General features: G+C 31.8%; 1 protein-coding gene across 2 annotated transcripts in view; it reads left to right on the plus strand.

Moving 5' to 3' along the window:
• The window catches only part of LOC145276826 (bactericidal permeability-increasing protein-like), a 139,287-nt gene that overhangs the window by 38,830 nt on the left and 79,340 nt on the right, over nt 1–21,117 (plus strand). For both annotated transcript variants that reach the window (XR_013868036.1, XM_080128176.1), the window contains exon 4: nt 10,491–10,564. Coding sequence is in view for 1 of the 2 variants with exons in the window: in XM_080128176.1 (XP_079984302.1) it covers nt 10,491–10,564 (74 nt within the window). In the remaining variant the exon portion in view is untranslated. The remainder of the gene's footprint in view (nt 1–10,490; nt 10,565–21,117) is intronic.

Genomic DNA, 21,117 nt, shown 5'->3' on the forward strand with positions numbered 1-21,117 from the left:
TTTGAGAGTATGTTCGTGTATGTATAAACTTTGTTTAAAGGCGCCTTTGATGTGTGTTTTTTATAAAAAAAATACACGTTGCCAATATGAAAGGCAATCTCCAGTAATTTTATGAAACAAGTCGTCTTTCCGTGTGTGTATTATCTTTTCATAGGGGGAGTACACACACACACACACACACACACACACACACACACACACACACACACACACGCACATAGACACACACACACGCGCACACAGAGACATATATATGTATTTTTATATATATTTATATATATATGTATTCATATATATATATATATATATACATATTTACATTATTAATATTTTAACCAGATATTAATATATTGAACCATCAGTGATGCACAGATACAAATAAAATACAAATCCTAATTTAAGTGACTCAATTATTTAAGCTTCAATTTTTATAATAGTGTATGCATAAAATATTTTCTTAAAATCAAGTAAAAAAAATGAGGACATACTTTTGTATATTCCTTTTTGAGTTATAAGTGTTTTGTAAACATTTGGACAATATTAAAAATTGCATAATTCTAATAGCTACGCTATAACTTGAAGATGCACTAGCTATATAAACCAGAATACATTCATAATTGCTATGTTAAGAAATGAAGGAATTAACCCATTTTTATACCGCGCATATATTTGTTTTTTTGTTATTATTGTTTGCGATTGATATCGAATCCATTGATTATCCTATTACCTAAATTGCAACTCATATGTAAATTTAAGATGTTGTATGTTTAAAAATTTATTTAATTATTTTCCTCCCCACTTTATTTATCTAATAGTGTTTTTTTCCTAAAATATTAAATTTACATATTAAATTCTATTTTCTATGTTAATGTCCTATGAGTACTTCCTTATGTACCATCAGTTCGTATAAACGATGTGTACATGTTATAATCAACTAATTATTTTTTTCTTGAATGTTGTTTCTTACGTAATATATGTAGTAATAAAAGTTAATTTAGATAATATTTATTAAACTTAATATTTAATAGTGATCATGGCAATAAATGAACTAATTTTTTTTTGTATAGAAAAAAAATTGAAATTTAGTTACTACCATAATATCCTTATTTAAGCACTTAATTTTTTTAAATATTTAATAAGTTTATTATTTATATATTCAAGTATTTACTTATTTAAATATTTAATTATTGATATAATATCATTATTTAATAAATTACTTTAATATTTTTATTTTTTCTATTAATATCCATTCAAATAGAAATGACACTAATTTTTAATATTTACAACCTTTAGAGATTCCATGGGTAAATATTTTAATATGTGCTTTCGTATTCATTACTGACTTTGCATTATTTTAAACTCATAATTAAAAAACAATCTTCTTTGTAACAATTTCAGTTCAATTACTCACATATTTTCTTCAAATTTATATCTTGCTTATATATATTTTAATTTATCGTAATCTGTTTCTCTTTATATCTTAAAGTTATTTAATTTTAGATTTTTCTCATACATTTGTTATTGAATTAATCGGGTTTTTGATTATTACGAACTAGAAGCTTAGCCCGTGGCTAAGTTACGGTAATCTGATATTTCAACTAATTCGACCCAGAATTGGATGAGAAATTTGGTAGCATCTGCAAATGTCAACTATTTTAACTTTGAGATTTTGGTGGCTAAATTTTCACCTCTAAACTACATTAAATGCTTGCCGCATGTCTGAATACCCGTTATATATAGGTTTCAAATATTTAGACCAAACATTGGCTTAGTAGTTTGCTAGAAACAGCAAATGTCAAATCGTTTTTGCGCTGACCACTTGGGAGCTCAAAATTTCGACGCAAACCGATTGAAAAATTTGTCCTATATCTGAATACACTTTATGATAAATTTCATATGTTTAGATCAGAAATTGGTTGAGTAATTTAAGAGAGATAGCAATGGTCAATTCTTCTTTTTAACTTTGACCCAAATTTTGACGCCTTAACATTTTTTTTTCTCAAATAAAATTAAAATTTAGATCCCTGTCCAAGTTACATACATCTAAAATTTCCTGTGTTTACACTCAAAATTGGCGGATAACTTTGGTACAGTTTTCAACGGTAAACTCGTTGAACTTTGAGCCCTTGACACCAAAATCTCAATACCACTAATGTAAAATCACAAGTATCTAGACTGAAGAATGACATATTATTTAGTAGTGAAATGTACACACGCAGACACACACATCCATTTACACTCTTATAGATATATAGATAATGATTATTTTATTTAAACTTACTTCAATTTTCCTTGCTGAGCTTCTCCTAATTTCAGTTTTATTTTAATTATTTATTCCACCATTTTAAAATCTTGTAAAAATTTTAAATTCCCTTCCACACTTACATTTAACTCTTAACATATTCTGCAATTTTTCCTTTGACAATTATTTTAATAAGCGTTTAGGCGTGATATAAGGAATTTCTTTCTATGACCACATCTTTTTATCCCATCGAAATTCATGTAAAATGTAAAATGTTTTAAATATGGCTGAGTAATTTTATAGAGACCGCAGAAGTCAATTTATTTTTAATTTGCCCCCAATTTCGACCACTTTACATTTATTGTTCTTTTCTCAAATTGAATTAAAAAGTTTGATATATATATATATATATATATATATATATATATATATATATATATATATATATATATATATATGATTGAGGTATACTCGTCCCCGGAAAACTGGTACCCAGAAAACTGGTACTCGGAATACTTGTCCTTTTTTGCTAGGCAGAAAAAGTGTTCCCTTATAAAATAAATATCGATTGAAACACACATTTTATTATTATTTTATTTTTCAAGAAGATATTGACTTTAAAAGAGAATACACGCCCAATTAATATTTTATGTCACCTGACGAGGATTTTTGGTCCTTACCGCACAATTGTCAGAAGCATAAGCATGTTCAATGTAGCGACTGTGTAATATTTTCTCTCTCTCTCTCTCTCTCATATATATATATATATATATATATATATATATATATATATATATATATATATATATATATATATACAGTTGAAGGCGAAATTATTGGCACCCTTTCGCTTTTGCGTTTTTTTTTTTTGAGAAAATAAACATTTTTTTCACTAATTATTTTTATTAAGTTTTGATTTAAGTTTTCACTGATTATTTTATTAAAGTTTTTATATCGACCATATAAAGATCTCCTGAAACACTTTTAGTTTATTATAAAATATTCAAAATAAGTATTATTAATGATAACAAAAAACAGGCGAATTCAAATTTATTAGCACCAATGTTTTTTTTATCACAGAATTCATGCAAAACAATACTTGTTTATTATGATTTGACTATTGCATAATCTTCTATAACGTTCCAAATTATTCTCTAAATAACGTGCATTAGTTAATCCTTCACTTTATCAATAACACCAGCCTGCAAAGATGGCTAAAATTTAGGAGCACGGTTTCGATGTTAGCCAGAAAAGAGTGGATGCACACATGAAAGGTAGTGGATACAAATCTTTCAAAGCGTTTTGAAGTCCCCGTGTCAACAGTGAGAAACATTATTAAGAAGTATGGTGTTTTTAATACGATTCAGGGTACTGATCAAGGAAGACTCTTCTCCTCTCCAAGAAACATGTTAAAGCCCGCTTAATGTTTTCACGGGAGTTTATTGGCAAGGATTAAACTTTCTGGGGTTTAGTTTTTATAGTCAAAAGAGACTAATTGAAATTTTTGGCAGCAGAGATGTGTCGTTTGTATGGCGGAAGAAAGAAGAAGCCTTCAACCCAAAATATACAGTTCTTACGGTGAAGTATGGTGGAGGAAACCTTATGTTCTGAAGTTGGTTTTCGGGCAATGCCACTGGAAAACTTCTCACTGTGGAGGGCATCATGAGGCAAGAATGCATTAAAATATTGACTGGAAATCTGAAACCTTCTGCAGAAGCCCTTAGTTTTGGAACCAACTGCTTTTCCAGTAGGACAATGATCTAAAATATACGGCCTAATCGGCGAAGAAATGGCTTTCATATAAGGACATAAACGTCCTGAAATGACCAAGTCAAAGGTCGGACTTGAATCCAATGGAAAACTTGTGGGGAAGGCGAACGTGTAAGCAAGGACACCAAGGAACATGAGGGAAGCAGAAGATATAGCCAAAGAAGAATAGTTCAATATTCCTGTTGATGTGTGTAGGAATTTAGTAATGTCTTATAGAAAACATTTGGAGGCTGTTATTAAAAACAAAAGCTTTGCAAGTTGTTATCTATAAAGGGTGCCAATAAATTTGAATTCGTCTGTTTTTTGTTATCATGAATAATATTTTTTTGAATATTTTATAATAAACTAAAAGTGTGTCAGAAGATTTGTAGATGGCCAATATAAATGTTTATCAAGACTCTTATAAATATAAATAGTGAAAAGAAATGTTTTTTCTCCGAAAGAACGTAAAAATTGAAAGGTTGCCAATAATTTCGGTTTTAACTGTAGATATGACGATGTTAAATTCTAATTTGGAAGAAAGAACTGATGATTAGGAACAGTAAACAAATATAAGTGTTTTATCAATAAATCGTTTTGTTTATTTTTCATAAATATAAAAAGATAGTTTTTCATCATTTGGAAATCATTACAACAATATTATTTCTGTTAAAAAATCATTATGGTGTTTTGTATATAGTTGAGTATTCTATTCTGTTTTACTACACACTATGTATATTTTTTCACCCTCATAGTTAAATTCTGTTTGAACATTTAAGACTTTTTGCGTAATCGGCTTATGCATGTGCTAAATCTATTTCTATTTAACAATCTTAGTTAAGGGTTTTTTATCTTCCCATCCTTATAGAAATGAATTCTCTTTTGTCATTATAAACTTTTTAGAAGTCGGATTATGTAGGTGCTTAGTCTGCGATAGGTTAACATTATTTTTTTCTGGGATTTTCTCCTACATTCTTTATTTATATTTTTGCACTTTTTTATTTAAAGCTTATTTAGACTATATATTGGGTTTTTAGATATGTATGGATAGGTTTCCTTCCTCTTAACTATTTGACATTCTGGTATTTAAGGTACTTACGCTTTTAAACATTTTTATTCTCATAGCATTTATATGCTAGTTAACATACCCCAGAATGGATCTTGTAAACTGAAACTTACTTATTAATAGTTTATTTTTTTTATTTTTATTTTTTTTCATATATTAGTAAAATAGTAACCATATTGTTTTTCTTTTCAATTTTTTTCCTTTTGGGGAAGTGTATTATCGACTGGAGAGCCATGTCTTTAACAGCTGTCTGGTTTTGAAATCTCCGAACCATCTAAATGTTAAGCAGCTGATGATCCCCTTTTTTATTAACAAAATTGTAGTTAAGGGTTTCTCATTTTATCCCCATAGTTGAATTCTATTTTAAAATTGAAGACTTGTTCGAACTCGGCTTATGCAATGCTAAATCTAGTTTTACTTAATCCTTTTCCCTTCTCATCCTTATATAAATGAATTCTATCTTGTCATTATAAACTTTTTAGAAGTCGGGTAATGTAGATGCTTTGTCTGCGATAGGTTAATTTTTTTTCCGGGAATTTAAAGTGCATTCTTTATATATATATATATATATATATATATATATATATATATATATATATATATATATATATATATATATATATATAATAAAAAGGAACAAACCGTATTATGTGTTCATCAATGTTTCGTCTTTATTTCGAGACTTCCTCTGGATAAATGAGATTAAGAAATAAAAAAAATACCAGTACAAATTATTTGAAAATGTTTCACGTGCACAGTTTGACGCAGTTCTATTTCAGAGAAACGGAAAAAGATGTTGGAAATTCAAAAAGGAGGGGGAGGGCGTGCGCTGTTTAAAAGAAGGAAATTTTAGTGACGTCATATAGTCGTTAATGTAATTTTAAAACTATGAACTCTAGTTAATATTCTTATTGGGGAAAAGATATATCTGTTGAAATTCAAATATAAGTTTGTAACAGAAATGAAATGAGTGTTTTTACATAAAAAAACACTAACACTCATTTCATTATAAAAATAAATAACTCACCTTTTTTATTGTTCTACGCGCTACTCTTTTAATATACAGACTTGCTGTCCTAAATACATTTACAGTTTTAACAAAAGGGCTCGAATAATATAATGGTGTCTGCAGTCATGCTTAACGCCCACAGAATGTCCAACAGCAGTATATTACATATGAGAGATGCCGACATGGAATTTCCACAGGTCTCGCTAGTTGGTATAAAATGTTGAATTATCTTCAATACGCATAATTTAAAAATGGATATTGTGGATAAATTGGCATAAATATATTTTTCCCAAATCTAAACATTAATTTTCGACCTTATTTCTTAGTAACTGTTTCTATTTATATTTCATATTTTCGCGCTTTTATATACACACATATATATATATATATATATATATATATATATATATATATATACACGCATATGTATACATATATATATATACATATATATATACACATATATATATAAATTTATATATATATATATATATATATATATATATGGCATAGTATATACTACAGGATATATAAAAAAATTAAAAAAGGAAAACAAAAACAGTAAAATTCCACGATATAACCTTCCATTTTTTTCAGAAAGGAAAAAAAAATAATAAAAACCGAAAAATGCGTGAAAATATCTTAACCCACAATGTTGATGTTTTCAATGTATACAATCGTATTTAAATTTCTTACTTTCTTTCCTTTAAAAATTAGAGGGTTTTCTCTTTTTTTAGTTAGGGCGAAAGTAATGAGAAACTAGATATAATAATAGTGTAATCTAGAATTGGACATTTTTATGTTCCGAAAGAAATAAACGGACAGATGAACCACACGAGTCGAGTCGATATGTTTTTAATATTGGGTGCAATAGAATTGATTAAGCATATTTTTCCAGGAGATTATATATATATATATATATATATATATATATATATATATATATATATATATATATATATATGAACACATTGAATGAATTAAATTAAAAAGTACATGTATATATATATATATATATATATATATGTATAATATAGTGAATAAAAAAAGTAAATAATATTTTGAATAACAACAAATAATAGTGTAATATATTACTTAGAATGCTAAGTATTCCTGAGTTTAAGTACTAACCTACTAATTCAACTCATATACGTTATTCTAATAATATTTTATTGTGACCCAGCCCCCGTCCAAGTTACAATGGTCCTCATCGTCTTTTCTCCGAGAATATTCTACCGGATTCTTCCGCGCCGATATGCCGGTTTCCGCTGAAAATAATTAGATGTTCATGAAGGCAAAGAACACAAACTCAGATATCTGTGATACCATATATGCAATAGTTCAGTTCGAGTGTATACAAAACATTTTAAATCCCAATTAGATTTAGTCTTTCGGTAGTGACGGACAGCAGAGAGAGAGAGAGAGAGAGAGAGAGAGAGAGAGAGAGGGGGGTGGCGGCAATATCTCGGTCTGGTTTCGACTGTCTCAAACTTTACTCCAACTCTACTGATTTTCCGGCGCGAGCATTCGCTTATATATGGAGGGAAGGGTTGGATTAGGGTAAGCCGACAGACCAATCACGGGCAGGGACGTAATGTCAGGGTCGGTCCCGATTCATTACACGCCCCGATAATCTGTGATTACAGCTCAGCTCCGTTCGCACGATCAGAGAACTTAACACAGTGACCCCAGTCTGGCATTGCACTCGGAAGGCAGAATTCCGTGGGTTTCGCCAGGCCAATATCGAAATTATATTTCGTTCTAGCTTTCAAAATGACATCACTTTTCATTTTTCCAAACAAACAGATTTAACTGTCGGATTTCATTAAAACTACCACTGTCCGGGCACAACACAATACTTAATCATATCTGGCCAGCATTCCCCAGAATTTCAAGAGCCTAGCTCATCCCCAATTTGGGAGGATTGCTGCCCTTGGTGCGGTCACGCCACAGTATGAGTATAATCTCTGCAATTTACTTATTGAAAATTTAATACATTTAATAATGACTTAGCTATTGGTAATTATATTTTAAAATCCCCCCAATACAAATCATTTTTAGTAGGTTATTATGATCAACGCCAGAATTGCGTGAAATTATATATATACATATATATATATATATATATATATATATATATATATATATATATATATATATATATATGAACAAATGATTAATAAAACATGTTAAAAAACATCTTGAAAAAGAGTTAAAAACATATTTAATTTTAAAAAAGGAAGCACAAGATAAGTGCATAGTCCTTAATCCGCGGAGTTTCGAAGAAATACTCTCCTTCACATCAGAGGGCAGGAATTAGAAAAAAGCGGGATCGGGTTTTGCATATAAAAGTATTTAATGAAACTACAAGTAAGTCACAGATCTTACTTGGTTAAAAAAAGGTGAGGTAAGGGGAATAGGAGGTAAAAGAAAAATGATAAAAAGATTTCACATGAATGGATAGTCCGGTGAAGGGTAAAAAAATCCAAGAATTGTAAAATCCAAAACGGTCGAATTAAAAATTTCCAATCCAATGGGTAAATTCCAAATGGTCAAAAATGATCCAAAAGGCAGAGTTCCTTGGAAAAAATCGCAAATAGAATGCATTACAAATCATTAAAAGAAAAGGCACTAGAGAGAATATTTAAAACACGTTTGTCAAGGCTGGACGAATCAAGTAAATTAAAGTTTAAAAAAAAAAAAAACAAACAACAAAAAAACCCGAAAAGCGGTGAAAGTTGAAATTTGAAAATCATGGTCAAATTGACCCAGACAAAAAGCGCGAAAGTTAGCGTTAATAATATATATAACTATATATATATATATATATATATATATATATATATATATATATATATATATATATATATATATATATATATACGAGGGAATTCTCAAAAGTAATGACTGTTACTTCTTTTTGTTACTGTCCGAATGGATAATACCAAAGAAAGTATAATAAATTGCATTGTACTTATGGCTAAAATTATGCATTCAAGTTCTGAAATGGTTTATTGCTTGTTGTGCATGTTGATGATATGAGGCTCCAAAAAACTAACACTTGTCATTGACGTGTGTAAGAAAATGAGATTTTCAATTGAATTCCACCAAGCAGAAAAATTAAACCCATAAATATTCACAGGCGTATATGAGTATGAGACAGATGCCGTTTAAGAAAGCTTAGTGAGGAGATGTATTCGTCGATTTCAAATTGACGGCAAATATATGAGGGGCAAAGTGCGGTACGAACTAGTACAATCACGACAATAAATTACGACACTTTTATATATATATATATGTGTGTGTGTGTGTGTGTGTATGTGTGTGTACGTGTGTGCGGGTGTGTATATATATGTATATATATATATATATATATATATATATATATATACAATCTTAGTCTGCATTAAGAATTTATGAAATAGCTGTAAATCTAACAGGTAAAAACTATTTATTGCTTCTCACAACATCGGTTGTTTTTGTATGAAATCACCTCCATTTATAAGTGTTCACGAATAAAAAATTAGTACAGTGTATACTTTTCATACGCATTGCGCTTTTCGCCTTAATTTGACCACCTACCAAATATCAGCATATATATATATATATATATATATATATATATATATATACATATATATATATATAGGGAGAGAGAGAGAGAGAGAGAGAGAGAGAGAGAGGGTGACCCCCCCAAAAAAAACGGGCCCAACTCTAATTAGCCCCCGCTTCTTAGTGCTTTGTTCGAATGAAATGAAACGTTGGTCATAACGTGTTTATTATATTCAAAACGTCACATCAAAACACTAGGGTCTTTGGGCTTTTTTTTTTCCGTTCTACAGCATATGTTCTAGATGACCTCTATTTAGCTTTTTTTCGGGTCACCCTATATATATATATATATATATATATATATATGATGATTTCAACGTCTTGTCAGACGAGTGCCACTCCCTCAGACATTTAAAATCCATGATTCCAAATGTCTGAGGGAGTATCTATACAAATATGATGTTACAGAGTCTTAGCTTTGTGCGACAGCTAAGTCTCTCTCTCGGTTAAAAATGTTGAGATCAAGCAACAAGCAAGAGCAAGATAGCTAGCAACAAATTAAACTGCAGACCAGCTTAATGCGGATACTGGCCTTCGGCTTTATGGTTTTTTAAATTAGAGTTTTGCTTCTCCTTGAAATGTTGCCTTCACCACGACTTACGGGAGCCCTCTCTACCCCAATACACATATACACACACACAAATATACACGGTGCTAGTTGGCCGTTGACCCAGAAAAAGAGTTCATTCGCCTTTTATATATATTACATTTTTAAACGTAAATATTTCCAGAATTTGTGTTGTCTTATTCTTTCTTTAAATGATGCAATCTATTTTGAAAATTCCAAAATATAAAACGTTTATTTTTTTTAGTCTTACAAAGGAATACATGGTTTCATTAACTATGGATATTAGTCCAATGGGAATGCGAGTTATATTGAAAGCAAGTAAGTCAATCCTTTTTTCTCTCATTCCTTCAAACCTTCTGGGTTTTTCACCAACATTTATATATATATATATACATCTATAATTGTATATATATATATATATATATATATATATATATATATATATATATATATATATATATATATATATATATATAAAGAGGGTGTGCCTGTGTGGATGCGTGTCGCGCCTTACGAAATCCAGTAGTTTAGTAAGTGCCTCTTTACCCGACCACGTTCTTTACATTATTTTAAAAAAATACTCTCTATCTCTATGCCCCCTGACAAGAAAGGTATCTAATAAAATCGGTTAGTTATGTAAAGAAAATCCATCTCCTTCATAGGATCTATTCTTTTCTGGGAAACATTGCCTGTGTTTTTAAGGATTTCGCCTTCACTTATCCATGTAACAAATCATACAGTGTAGTATAAGAATAGATACTACAATTTTATCATAGTAAACTGATAATCCATTTAGTAGATATAATGTTTTAAAATAACAACTACTAAATAATATGGAGCAGAGCTGTAATCTACTGAAATTTAACTAGAAAAAAAGTTAAGATAGAGAAAAATTGGTTTCAATGACAAATATTATGAAAACTGTTTAAAAACAAAATAAAAGGAAAATATTTAAAGTGTCCGTATCGGTGACGAAAGGAAACATCATATTGCATAAATCATGTGAATTTATCGAGGAGTTTAATTGTTATAATTATAATAATGGGAATCGGTACATTATTTCAACAACTCGTATTATTTTCTGTAAAAAAATCAAATATGGAAAGTATTATATACTCGATTAACTACCCAGCCACACATAATACTAAAAATAATCTAAAAGGAACACTATGCATTGAACTGAAAGACGTAGAGACGAAAAATGCTTATATGCGCGTGCAATTAACGGGAAACATTATTATTATAATTATGTAATTGCTATAAATTTCCGAAAGTTGCGGTGAACTGCCCTTGCTTACAAACCAGGAAATCTGCTTGGATATTACTGAGTAATCGTTGATAGTAAGCAGTTTTATACAACAACAACAATAATAATAATAATAATAATAATAATAATACTTATTAATGCTATTATAACAATATTAATAATAATAATTATTATTATCATCATTATAATTATTGTTATTATTATTATTATCATTATTATTAATTATAATAATTATAATTATATTATATTTACTTATTTTTAGCTTTCCAAGTTGTTACAATAATTTCGCCATATTTAAAATATATTCACAGGTAAATTGTAGGACTATTGCGTTAAAACATACATTTGTGGGGAGACCAATGTTAAAATAGTTTTAAAAATTTATCGAGACATATTGGTATGCTATTTAGAAAAGACAACTACCTATTATAGGACGACGAATAAATACAAATTCTGGGCTTAATGTTGCCACACATCACAATAAAAAAAGGGTTCAGAATATCTATTGCACAACATGGTACTCAGAAGAAATATTTGAATGTTATGATCCGCAGGTGCTTACTCTGTAAAAAATTTTGCTCGTTTAATTTTTGAAACAAGAATATTTGAGAGATCGCACATGTCAGTATCTTTTCATATTTCTGGTACTGAATCAATACTGATCAAACACAGAGCAGTAAAACTAAAACACATAAGCAAACACTTTTAGAAAGAAATGAACAACAACAGATAATAGCTTAATTATTGGATGCTTTTACAACTAAACACATCGCTATCGGAAACTGATTAAATTGTAATGGAACATGTCTACTGATTACCATGCAACAGAAGCAAGAATCACAGACGACTCGGTACAAATAAACTCGGCCTATAAAAGCAATGAAAGGCGCTTTTATTAAAACACAGATGGAAGAATAACAAGAACATAACAACCCAACTCGACAGAAGCAAATATTTGTGGGACCAGATACGGGACTCCCTCAAGATCACATGAGAAATAACAAATGGCTGAAATATGAACGCCAATAAATTATATGATGGAAAGAAATAGAAATTAATAAAGAAACCCTCAAGATCACCTTTCGAAAAATGGCAACTGGAGAATGACAGGTCACGATAGAATGCGTGTACTTGAGTAGGATTCAAATTTCTACATGAAAGATTCGTAAAAATCTGAGACGATATATCTGTAAAAAAATTACCAGAAGAAATGACTTAGAAAAAAACTACTTTAATATAACATGGTAAGTGTAAAATAACTATATCGAAAGTACTAAAAAATAGAAAAAATGCGTAAAGCTTACATCACGACAGCAAGTGTCACCGTCAAGAATACCAATGTAAGAAATGATGAAACCATAAAAAAGACAAAAAAGTGCGAAGATAAATATCTACACAGACGATTGATTACAATGTCTTGCGAGAAGATTAAAAAAACACCGAAACGTGGGTAAAAAAAGGCTACGGGAAAAGCGAAACAGAATCTCAACTGACAGTTACGCAGAACAAACGATTAGAACTAATTACATTGTTTGTAAAATAGAAAAAAAACTGTAAATGCGAGCAAAGAAATTAAACAGTAAACAACATACACGCAGACTAGATCATAAAAAAATATGAAAGCAGGTACAACTGAGTGGGAAAGGAAGAGCAAAGAAAGGTCTGCAGACGACCGCACTTCAATTAAATGGTAAAAGCCTAAACCAGAGGAACAAATATTTAAAAAAAACTTTTAGGAATGTATGTAAAAAGAGATCAACTCATTCAAGCAAAGACAATCGAAATAAATTCGAGGAACTTGCAAGAGAACTAAAAGGAATATGGAATATGAAAAGAATCAATATAATTAGGACTATACAACATGCGTAATGCTTAAAACAGTTAAAATCTTAAAGAAAACACTGGAATGTGGACACTAATTTATATAAGCTAGTAACGCTAATGGAACTCATGCAAAAACTGTAATGAAAATCAAACGAAAAAATTATTTGAACCCCAATGAAATCAAGAGACCTGCAAATGCCAAATTGTAAATAAAATACGTCGAATGTAAACAGTGAATTGTCAGAATCGACTGGTGCCTCAGAAAATAGGTATAAATTGTCAAGGAGGATAGAAAGACTGCGAAGGAAACATACTGGCGTGGCCTCTACTAATTTCGGCCAAAAATAACTGACGCATTGAGTTTTGATACCACATAGATTCCAGTAAAAGCCACTGATTATTGCCAGCGAGAAGACGTTAAAAAAGCTGCAATTCGATTGCAAATGTTATCGCAAAAGTTGGAGAGAACAGGAAATGTGCACAGATTATTGTCAATCAGACGCCATAGAACAGCACCGGTTTATATTAATCATAATCACGACTGGTAGAACCCGTTAACTGGCGTTGCCCGATTGAAACATGCCCCGACCCCGTGTTAAAAAAAATAAATATGGATGTTGTTGTTGTTGTTGTTGATGATGATGATGATGATGATGATGATGATGATGATGATGATGATGATGATGATGATGATGCTATTGTTCTACCTCCAAGCTTTTCATGCTAATGACTGCTTTCGGAAAAGACACCTCAACCTTCTCATGTTTAGAACCACTTTCTAAATGGACACCCGTGACCTCCGTATGTTAAGAACAACATTCGTGATAGATACCCCAGTTAGTGAGTGGGGGTGGGGTTGTCAGACAATTTGCCAGTAATGTAACTTTGATAATCGCTGTCAGAATTGTTAGGCGCAAATACTATGAGCCAACAAAAGAATATGGTGCTTGCATTTATTTTGCTTTGTGACATATTTTTAAAAATAAAAACAACATATTGAATTTTAATCATAAGTGTTTAAATTACACAAACACATTCATTCTAAATAAGCCATCAATATATTACCAACACGCTATATTTAAAAAGAAACAGTATTTTATTATTTTCAAAAGTATTTTTGCAATATCCTTTTTTAAAATTAAACTTTTATGTGCGATTACAGAAAATATAATATTCCAACTGTATTTTCTGTAAAATATATTCGGGCTTATTTTTGAATCCTAATGGAACCAAGAGACCTGACTATGCCAAATTGTAAATAAACTTCGCTAGGTTTAAGAAAATAGTGTTTTCCAAATGAAGTTCAATTAAGTTGTTACGCACAAGTACAGAAAGATTAGTTTCCCAACTGTATTTTATGTAAAAACATTTCATGCTTACAACTGTGGTTATACAAATGATATGCTCAAAATCAAATATTATGATATCATTTTTAAAAATAAAATTGTTGGGTACAAGTACAGAAAAAAGTAATTTCCCAATTGTATTTTCCTTGAAATCATTTCCTGGTTAAGCACGTATATCACAACCAGTCTACATTTGAAAATAGTATTTTCAATTTCAAGTATAACGATATCCATTTTTTAAAATTAAATTGTTAGTTGCAAGTACCGAATAATTAATACCGCAACTATATTTTCTGTAAAATTATTTTTGCTTACGCACGTATATTACCACCACGATATATTAAAAAATAGTATATTCAAAATCAAGTTTTACGATATCCATGTGTTTAATCCAATTATTACGTGCACGAACAGGAAAATTAATACCTAAACTGTATTTTCAGTAAAATAATTTCGTGATTATCATCAGGCTATATTTAAAATATAGTATTTTCAAAATCAAGTTTTACGATATCTATTTTTTAAAAATTCAATTCACGTACATAAAACACACTTCTCTATCCATGTTAAGAATTGCTGTCTAAATAATAACATTATTAATTTCGTCACGATAACAGAAGTGCATAAGTACCAATAAGTTTTAGGTATCTAATAGCCATAATTACCCAATTTTAAGGAACATTCTATTTAGCGTAGAAGATAAACACTGGGAAACGCAATGAAAGTTTAAACAACAACAGCCTTGCCTTTTTAAATTTTATTTTTCTCTTTGTCGGGGGAGGGCATCGCCGCTCAAAAAGCGTATTAGGTAGAGTGAAAAACGCAATTAACGTTTAAAAGCAGTAACGCTTTTTCATATGTAATTTTGTTTCTGGGGGGATAGGTGTAGAACGGTTTTTTGCTGTATAAAGAAATCAATAATATTTAAAAGTTGAATGACCCGTGATGGAATTAAGTAGAAAGAAACATCGCAGTTCAGACACGTGTAAAAGAAAACACGATGAAATGTCATGAACGTTTCATATAGCTGTGTCTGGATTAATTAAGCAGCCAATTTTAGGTTTCTTAAGCGTGTTTTTTATAGAAAAATATTTTTGATATGTCTCAGCAAATTGGAAATTAAAAATATTAGAAAGGAGGAATTGTTATTTTAGAAATGCGGAACGGAAAGTGAATGGTATCTGCATACGTTTTTAATCAAAGTCAGAACGGCAAACATAGTAATACTGTATGTACTTCTTCCGGTTGTCGATTTGATGTGGTTAGAGGACTTTAGAAATAGAGTGGAAAATATGAATTACGTCCTTTATAGATGTTGGGGGTCGTGCTGAGAGTTCTCCAAGGATGTAAACTAGGATTTTATTGTAACTAACAAATGTATCGTAAAGGCGTTCTAAAGTTACATAACATAATGGATAATAGATTAGCTATAATTGATTTATATTTGGCACCTGGTGTTGTAAATCTACGGTGGTCCAGCGGGATTTTCTGCAATCTAAATATTTTATTGTGAAAAGAAAAGTTTAATCTTTACTAACGACATGTGCAAGACGTCCTTGTGAATAATAATAATAATAATAATAATAATAATAATAATAATAATAATAATAATAATAATAATAATTCGGATTTCGTTTATAAACGTCTCTCTGGAAAGGGGTTGGATTCATTTCTAGAAGATGTCCCCTAATCCCGGTTTCAAACCAGGAGCAGCTCAAAGATAAAGGGTTTTCCTAAGGTTGTTGGTGGTACCTATAATTGCAGAGGTTTGAAGGTCGCCTCAAAAATAGGGGATTTGTAATTTTTTCAATTGTCCTTCCAGACGACCTTATACTACTCCTAGTTTACCAACTACAACTGGGATTATTTGTGTTTAAAATCCGTGTATACGCCTTATTTCCAAGGCCAATGGAGTATAATTGCTCAACCTCTCATTCTGATTCTCTCTCACATTCCTGTCCCAGGATACTGAGAAGTCCACAATCTGCCAGTTTTTTGTCAATGACGACCAAATTCGGACTATCATATTCCAATTGCTTGGTCGTTATGACACTTTTGTCCCACCATCTCTCTACCTTGCCATCCTCACTGGTTTCACTTCATAAGGCACCTCCTCAAACCATTTTCCAGCACACTTCACCCCAACCCTCTTACGCAATATATCCGGAGTCTCATACGATCGTGCCTTTGTGGTACTCTCTCTGGGCCAGTCCATTACACCCTGCTGCAAGGTGCTCAATTGACTCTGAGGTCTTACCACAAATCCGGCATTCGGCAGCAATTTTCTCTCCTAGAACCACTTTTTGAACAATCGTGTTCCTAATTCCTGCTCTTGTGCTGCACAAACAAAAACTTCAGTACACTTAGCCAGTTCCCAGCTCTAAGCTATGTCCATGATCTTTAATCAGCCACTTCTGTTATATCCTGGAAGAACTTTCCGTGCATTTTCTTCCTAGCCAGCTCCTCTACCCTTTCTATATCCATACGTTTCACATAATCAGCCATGGTCTCACATACCTCCACTTCATTGGCCAAAACCTTAAGCACCCACTCCTCACTTCTAACCACATCCTACTTCAACGACATCTCCTCGGTTCTAACACAATCTTTTACACTTTTTAATCCTCTCCCACCATCTGTCCTCTTTTGATACAGCCTTGCTACGCTACTTCAAATATGAAATATACCAAACATTGCTAAAACTTTTATTGTTTTGATATCCATGGCATGCAAATCCTTGTCAGACCAATCTTAAAATTCCCACACTGTATCTCAAAACACTGACTGTCCATGCATTTACTGCTTTCATTAGATGTCCTCCATACAGTTTCGATTTTGCAATTAGTTTACCTATTCTAAGATACTCCTTCCTGACTTTTTCTTTCATTTCTCATTTCATGATGCCTACACCACCCAGCACTCCCAAATACTTATACCTTGCATCTTCTATTTCGTTCATGATTTCTCCATTTGGCAGCACTATTCCAGTCGAATGAAACTTTACTCCTCTTTTCATCACCAGCACCGCACATTTACTCCATCCCAATGCCTTCTGAATATGTCCCCACAAGTTCTAACAGTCTGTCCAGTTGAGGCGTCTGTCACCAGATCCAAAGTTATACCCCAGTTTTTCTCTCTTCAAGAGGATGCTCAGTGGCATCATTATCATTACAAAAAGAAGTAGCGATAACGAATCTCCTTGAAATATCCCACGTTTAATGCCAACCTGCCCCATCTCCTCTCTGTTTTCTGTAAGCACCGTTTTTCATTGAACCATACTTGTCTCCAAAAGCCCTACCACATTCTCAGCAAAGTTCATCATCAATAGTTTTTCACGTATCCATGAATGAGGAACCATGTATTAAGCCTTTCTATAATCGATGCATGCTACGCTCATATTTTACTTCTTCTTCTTCTTCTTCTTCTTCTTCTTCTTCGCATCCTGCATTATTGCTTTATCAATTAGTAGTTGCTCTTTAGTATCTTACGACCCTTTCCGGCACCACTTTAGTTCATCAGAAAAAAACACAATTACTCTCAGGATGTTCATAATTATTCCAGTTAGCAGTTTCCACATCAATGGCAGACATGTAATAGGTCTATAATTATTGGCATCTGTTCCTTTTGCAGGATCTTTCCTAATAACTGTTGTTCGTCCCTTCACAAGCCAATCAGGGACATCTCCTGACTCTCCAACACTTTGCAGGGCAGCAGATATAGGTGGATAAAGGAATAAGCACTGTTTAAGCCAGAAGCCCATCACTCCATCTGGACCAGGTGATCCTTCGTATGCCAGCTTTAACGTCATCGATGCTTATCTCAACGTTCTTCATCTGCTGCATTTCTGATAGACTTTCTCTGATCTCTCCCAACTAGCTTTCTTATATTGCCCTTCGAAAGACCGAATCCCACTCCAGAAATTCCTTGCATCCTTTGCATTTGGAATGTTGTTATTTCCCGCCTGTTTACTACAATTTAATTCTTTATACAGCTGAAACTGATTGTTCCGGAAAAGGTTGTTCTGCGTAAATGGAACACTTTTTCCAACAAAGTTTCTAATGTTAATACAATCAGTATGGACCCTATGTTTCAACATTGTTAGAACAATCATCGTTCCCATTTCCAGCAATCTATACCTCCTTTCAAGTTCATCCTTGCCTTTCTGTCCAAGTGTAACTCCTTTTCTTATTTCTTCCATTCTACCAATATCTTCCCGCCGCCGTTTAATACTTTCTTGAAGCTAGTGTGGCCTTCTATTTTTCATTTCTCTCTTTTTCTTCTGTAATCAGTCAAGACGATTCGCAATAACATATGACGCTGCATACAGACGCCTGCTAAGTTCCGTAATCGATATGTTATTATGAATTAATCCTTGACCTACTTTTACCTCGTTTTTCACCTTCCGCCTATCACTACTCTTCATACTTTAAAGCTCTATGAGATCGTCTCTAAGAAGGAGCTCTCTTAACTTCTGAAGTACTTCTTTTTCTAGAGGAGTCAAAGTTCGAAATTCATCACCACTTCTCCAAACATCTGCTCCTTTCACTGGTTACATTGACTCAGAGTCAATGATCTAATCTACCTTAGATCCTTTAAACTCTTTCTCATCACTTCCCCTAACTATATGGTTCAATTCCTCCTCAGTTGCTCGCCTCCTATCATCGGTTACATTTCCCTTCTGCACTTCCACTCTCTCAGTTCTTTCATCAGAGCCAGTTTCATCAATTTTACTTTCGTTATTCATTTCATTTCTAACCATCCATTCAATCTTTCTCTTGCAATCCCTCAAACTATGTTGTTATTTTTAATTTGTTTTAACTGGGATAGCAAACACGCGACACTCTAGCTCCTCGTATCGATGACCATTCTTCCTCACTTTTCGACTATATCCACCAGATTTGGTACTTCAACTTCTTACCACACTACTCTTCTTTCCTCATCCGCCTATGTTTTTTTTACATTTCCTGTTTCAACTACCTTCGTGACTTTGTACCCTCTGTTGCAATTCCCACTCCCCTTATATCCAGCCAAATCCTCAGAATTTCGAACAGTTGTATGATGACGGGAGGACCCACCCTGTTGACCAGTGAGACACCTACCGGAGATGAGATTTCGCAAGATGTTTCAGCCTCATTCACGTCGTTATTTTCAATATTTTGATTTGACATTCTCTCATAAATGGAGTTAGTGAAGTTTAGGTTACACCACCGACGATAGTTTTATCGAGACATTATCTCTAGGAGAGTTCCCCACCAAGGTCAAAGATCCCCCTCCCGACCTTTTTCCTCCATCACCACTACTATTCCCATTACCAACACCAATAACAATAGAAATATAATCTACAATGATAATGGCAACACTAATATCAGTTACAATAAAATTAACAGGAAAAACAACAATAGCAATGCCAGCAAAAAAAACACCTACTATTACAGCTACAGTAATAGTACAAACATACCACCATTACTACCATTACAGCTACAGTAATAGTAAAAACATAGCACCATTACTACCATCACCGCCACTGTTACTACTATTAATAATATTAGTAATAATAGTAATAACAAATAAAGTATTTTGTTATAATAATAATAATAATGATGGTGATAATAATAATAATAGTGATAATAATAAAATAATAATAATAATAATAATAATATCAGCAATAATAATAAGAAAAACAACAACAACAACAACAATAATAATAATAATAATAATAATAATAATAATAATAATAATAATAATTTCAGTTAGAAACTATTACTATTTTCGTCTGATCTTTTTTACTCCTCTGATGATGTGGCCTACGGACAGAAAAAATATACATAAAACAAGAAACATAAAACATCCAAACATGTGAAAGACAATTCCCCGTTTAACCGAGAATTTAAATGTTATATTATAATTTTACTTAGAAACGCCTGCTATTTTTTAAACTCCGCCGCTGATATGGCTGGTGGCCGGAAAAAATGGACACAAAAACAAAAACATAAAAAAATCTGAACATGTGGAAGACAATTACTCGTTAAATCGTGAAGTTAAGGTTCAAATTATAATTTCAGTTAGAAACGAGGAATTGTCTTAAGCATGTTAGGGTATTTTATGTTTCTGCTTTTGTGTGCATTTTTCCGGTCAAAAGCAACATCAGCGGCGGAATTTAAAAAATAGCAGACGAAACAAGTAAGCGTTTCTAACTGAAATTATAATTTGAACCTTAAATTCACGGTTAAACGAGGAATTGTCTCGCAAATGTTCGGATTTTTTATGTTTCTGTTTTTGTGTACGTTTTTTTTTCCGGCGAAAAGCAACATTGGCGCCGGAGTTTAAAAAATAGCAGACGAAACATGTAAGCGTGTCTAACTGAAATAATACTTTGGAACTTTACTTAACGGTTAAACGAGGAATTGTCTTAGAAATGTTCGGATGTTTTATGT

The sequence above is a fragment of the Euprymna scolopes genome, chromosome 5 (genome assembly GCF_053919585.1).
Source record: "Euprymna scolopes isolate OS-2025 chromosome 5, ASM5391958v1, whole genome shotgun sequence".
Lineage (NCBI taxonomy): Eukaryota > Metazoa > Mollusca > Cephalopoda > Sepiida > Sepiolidae > Euprymna > Euprymna scolopes.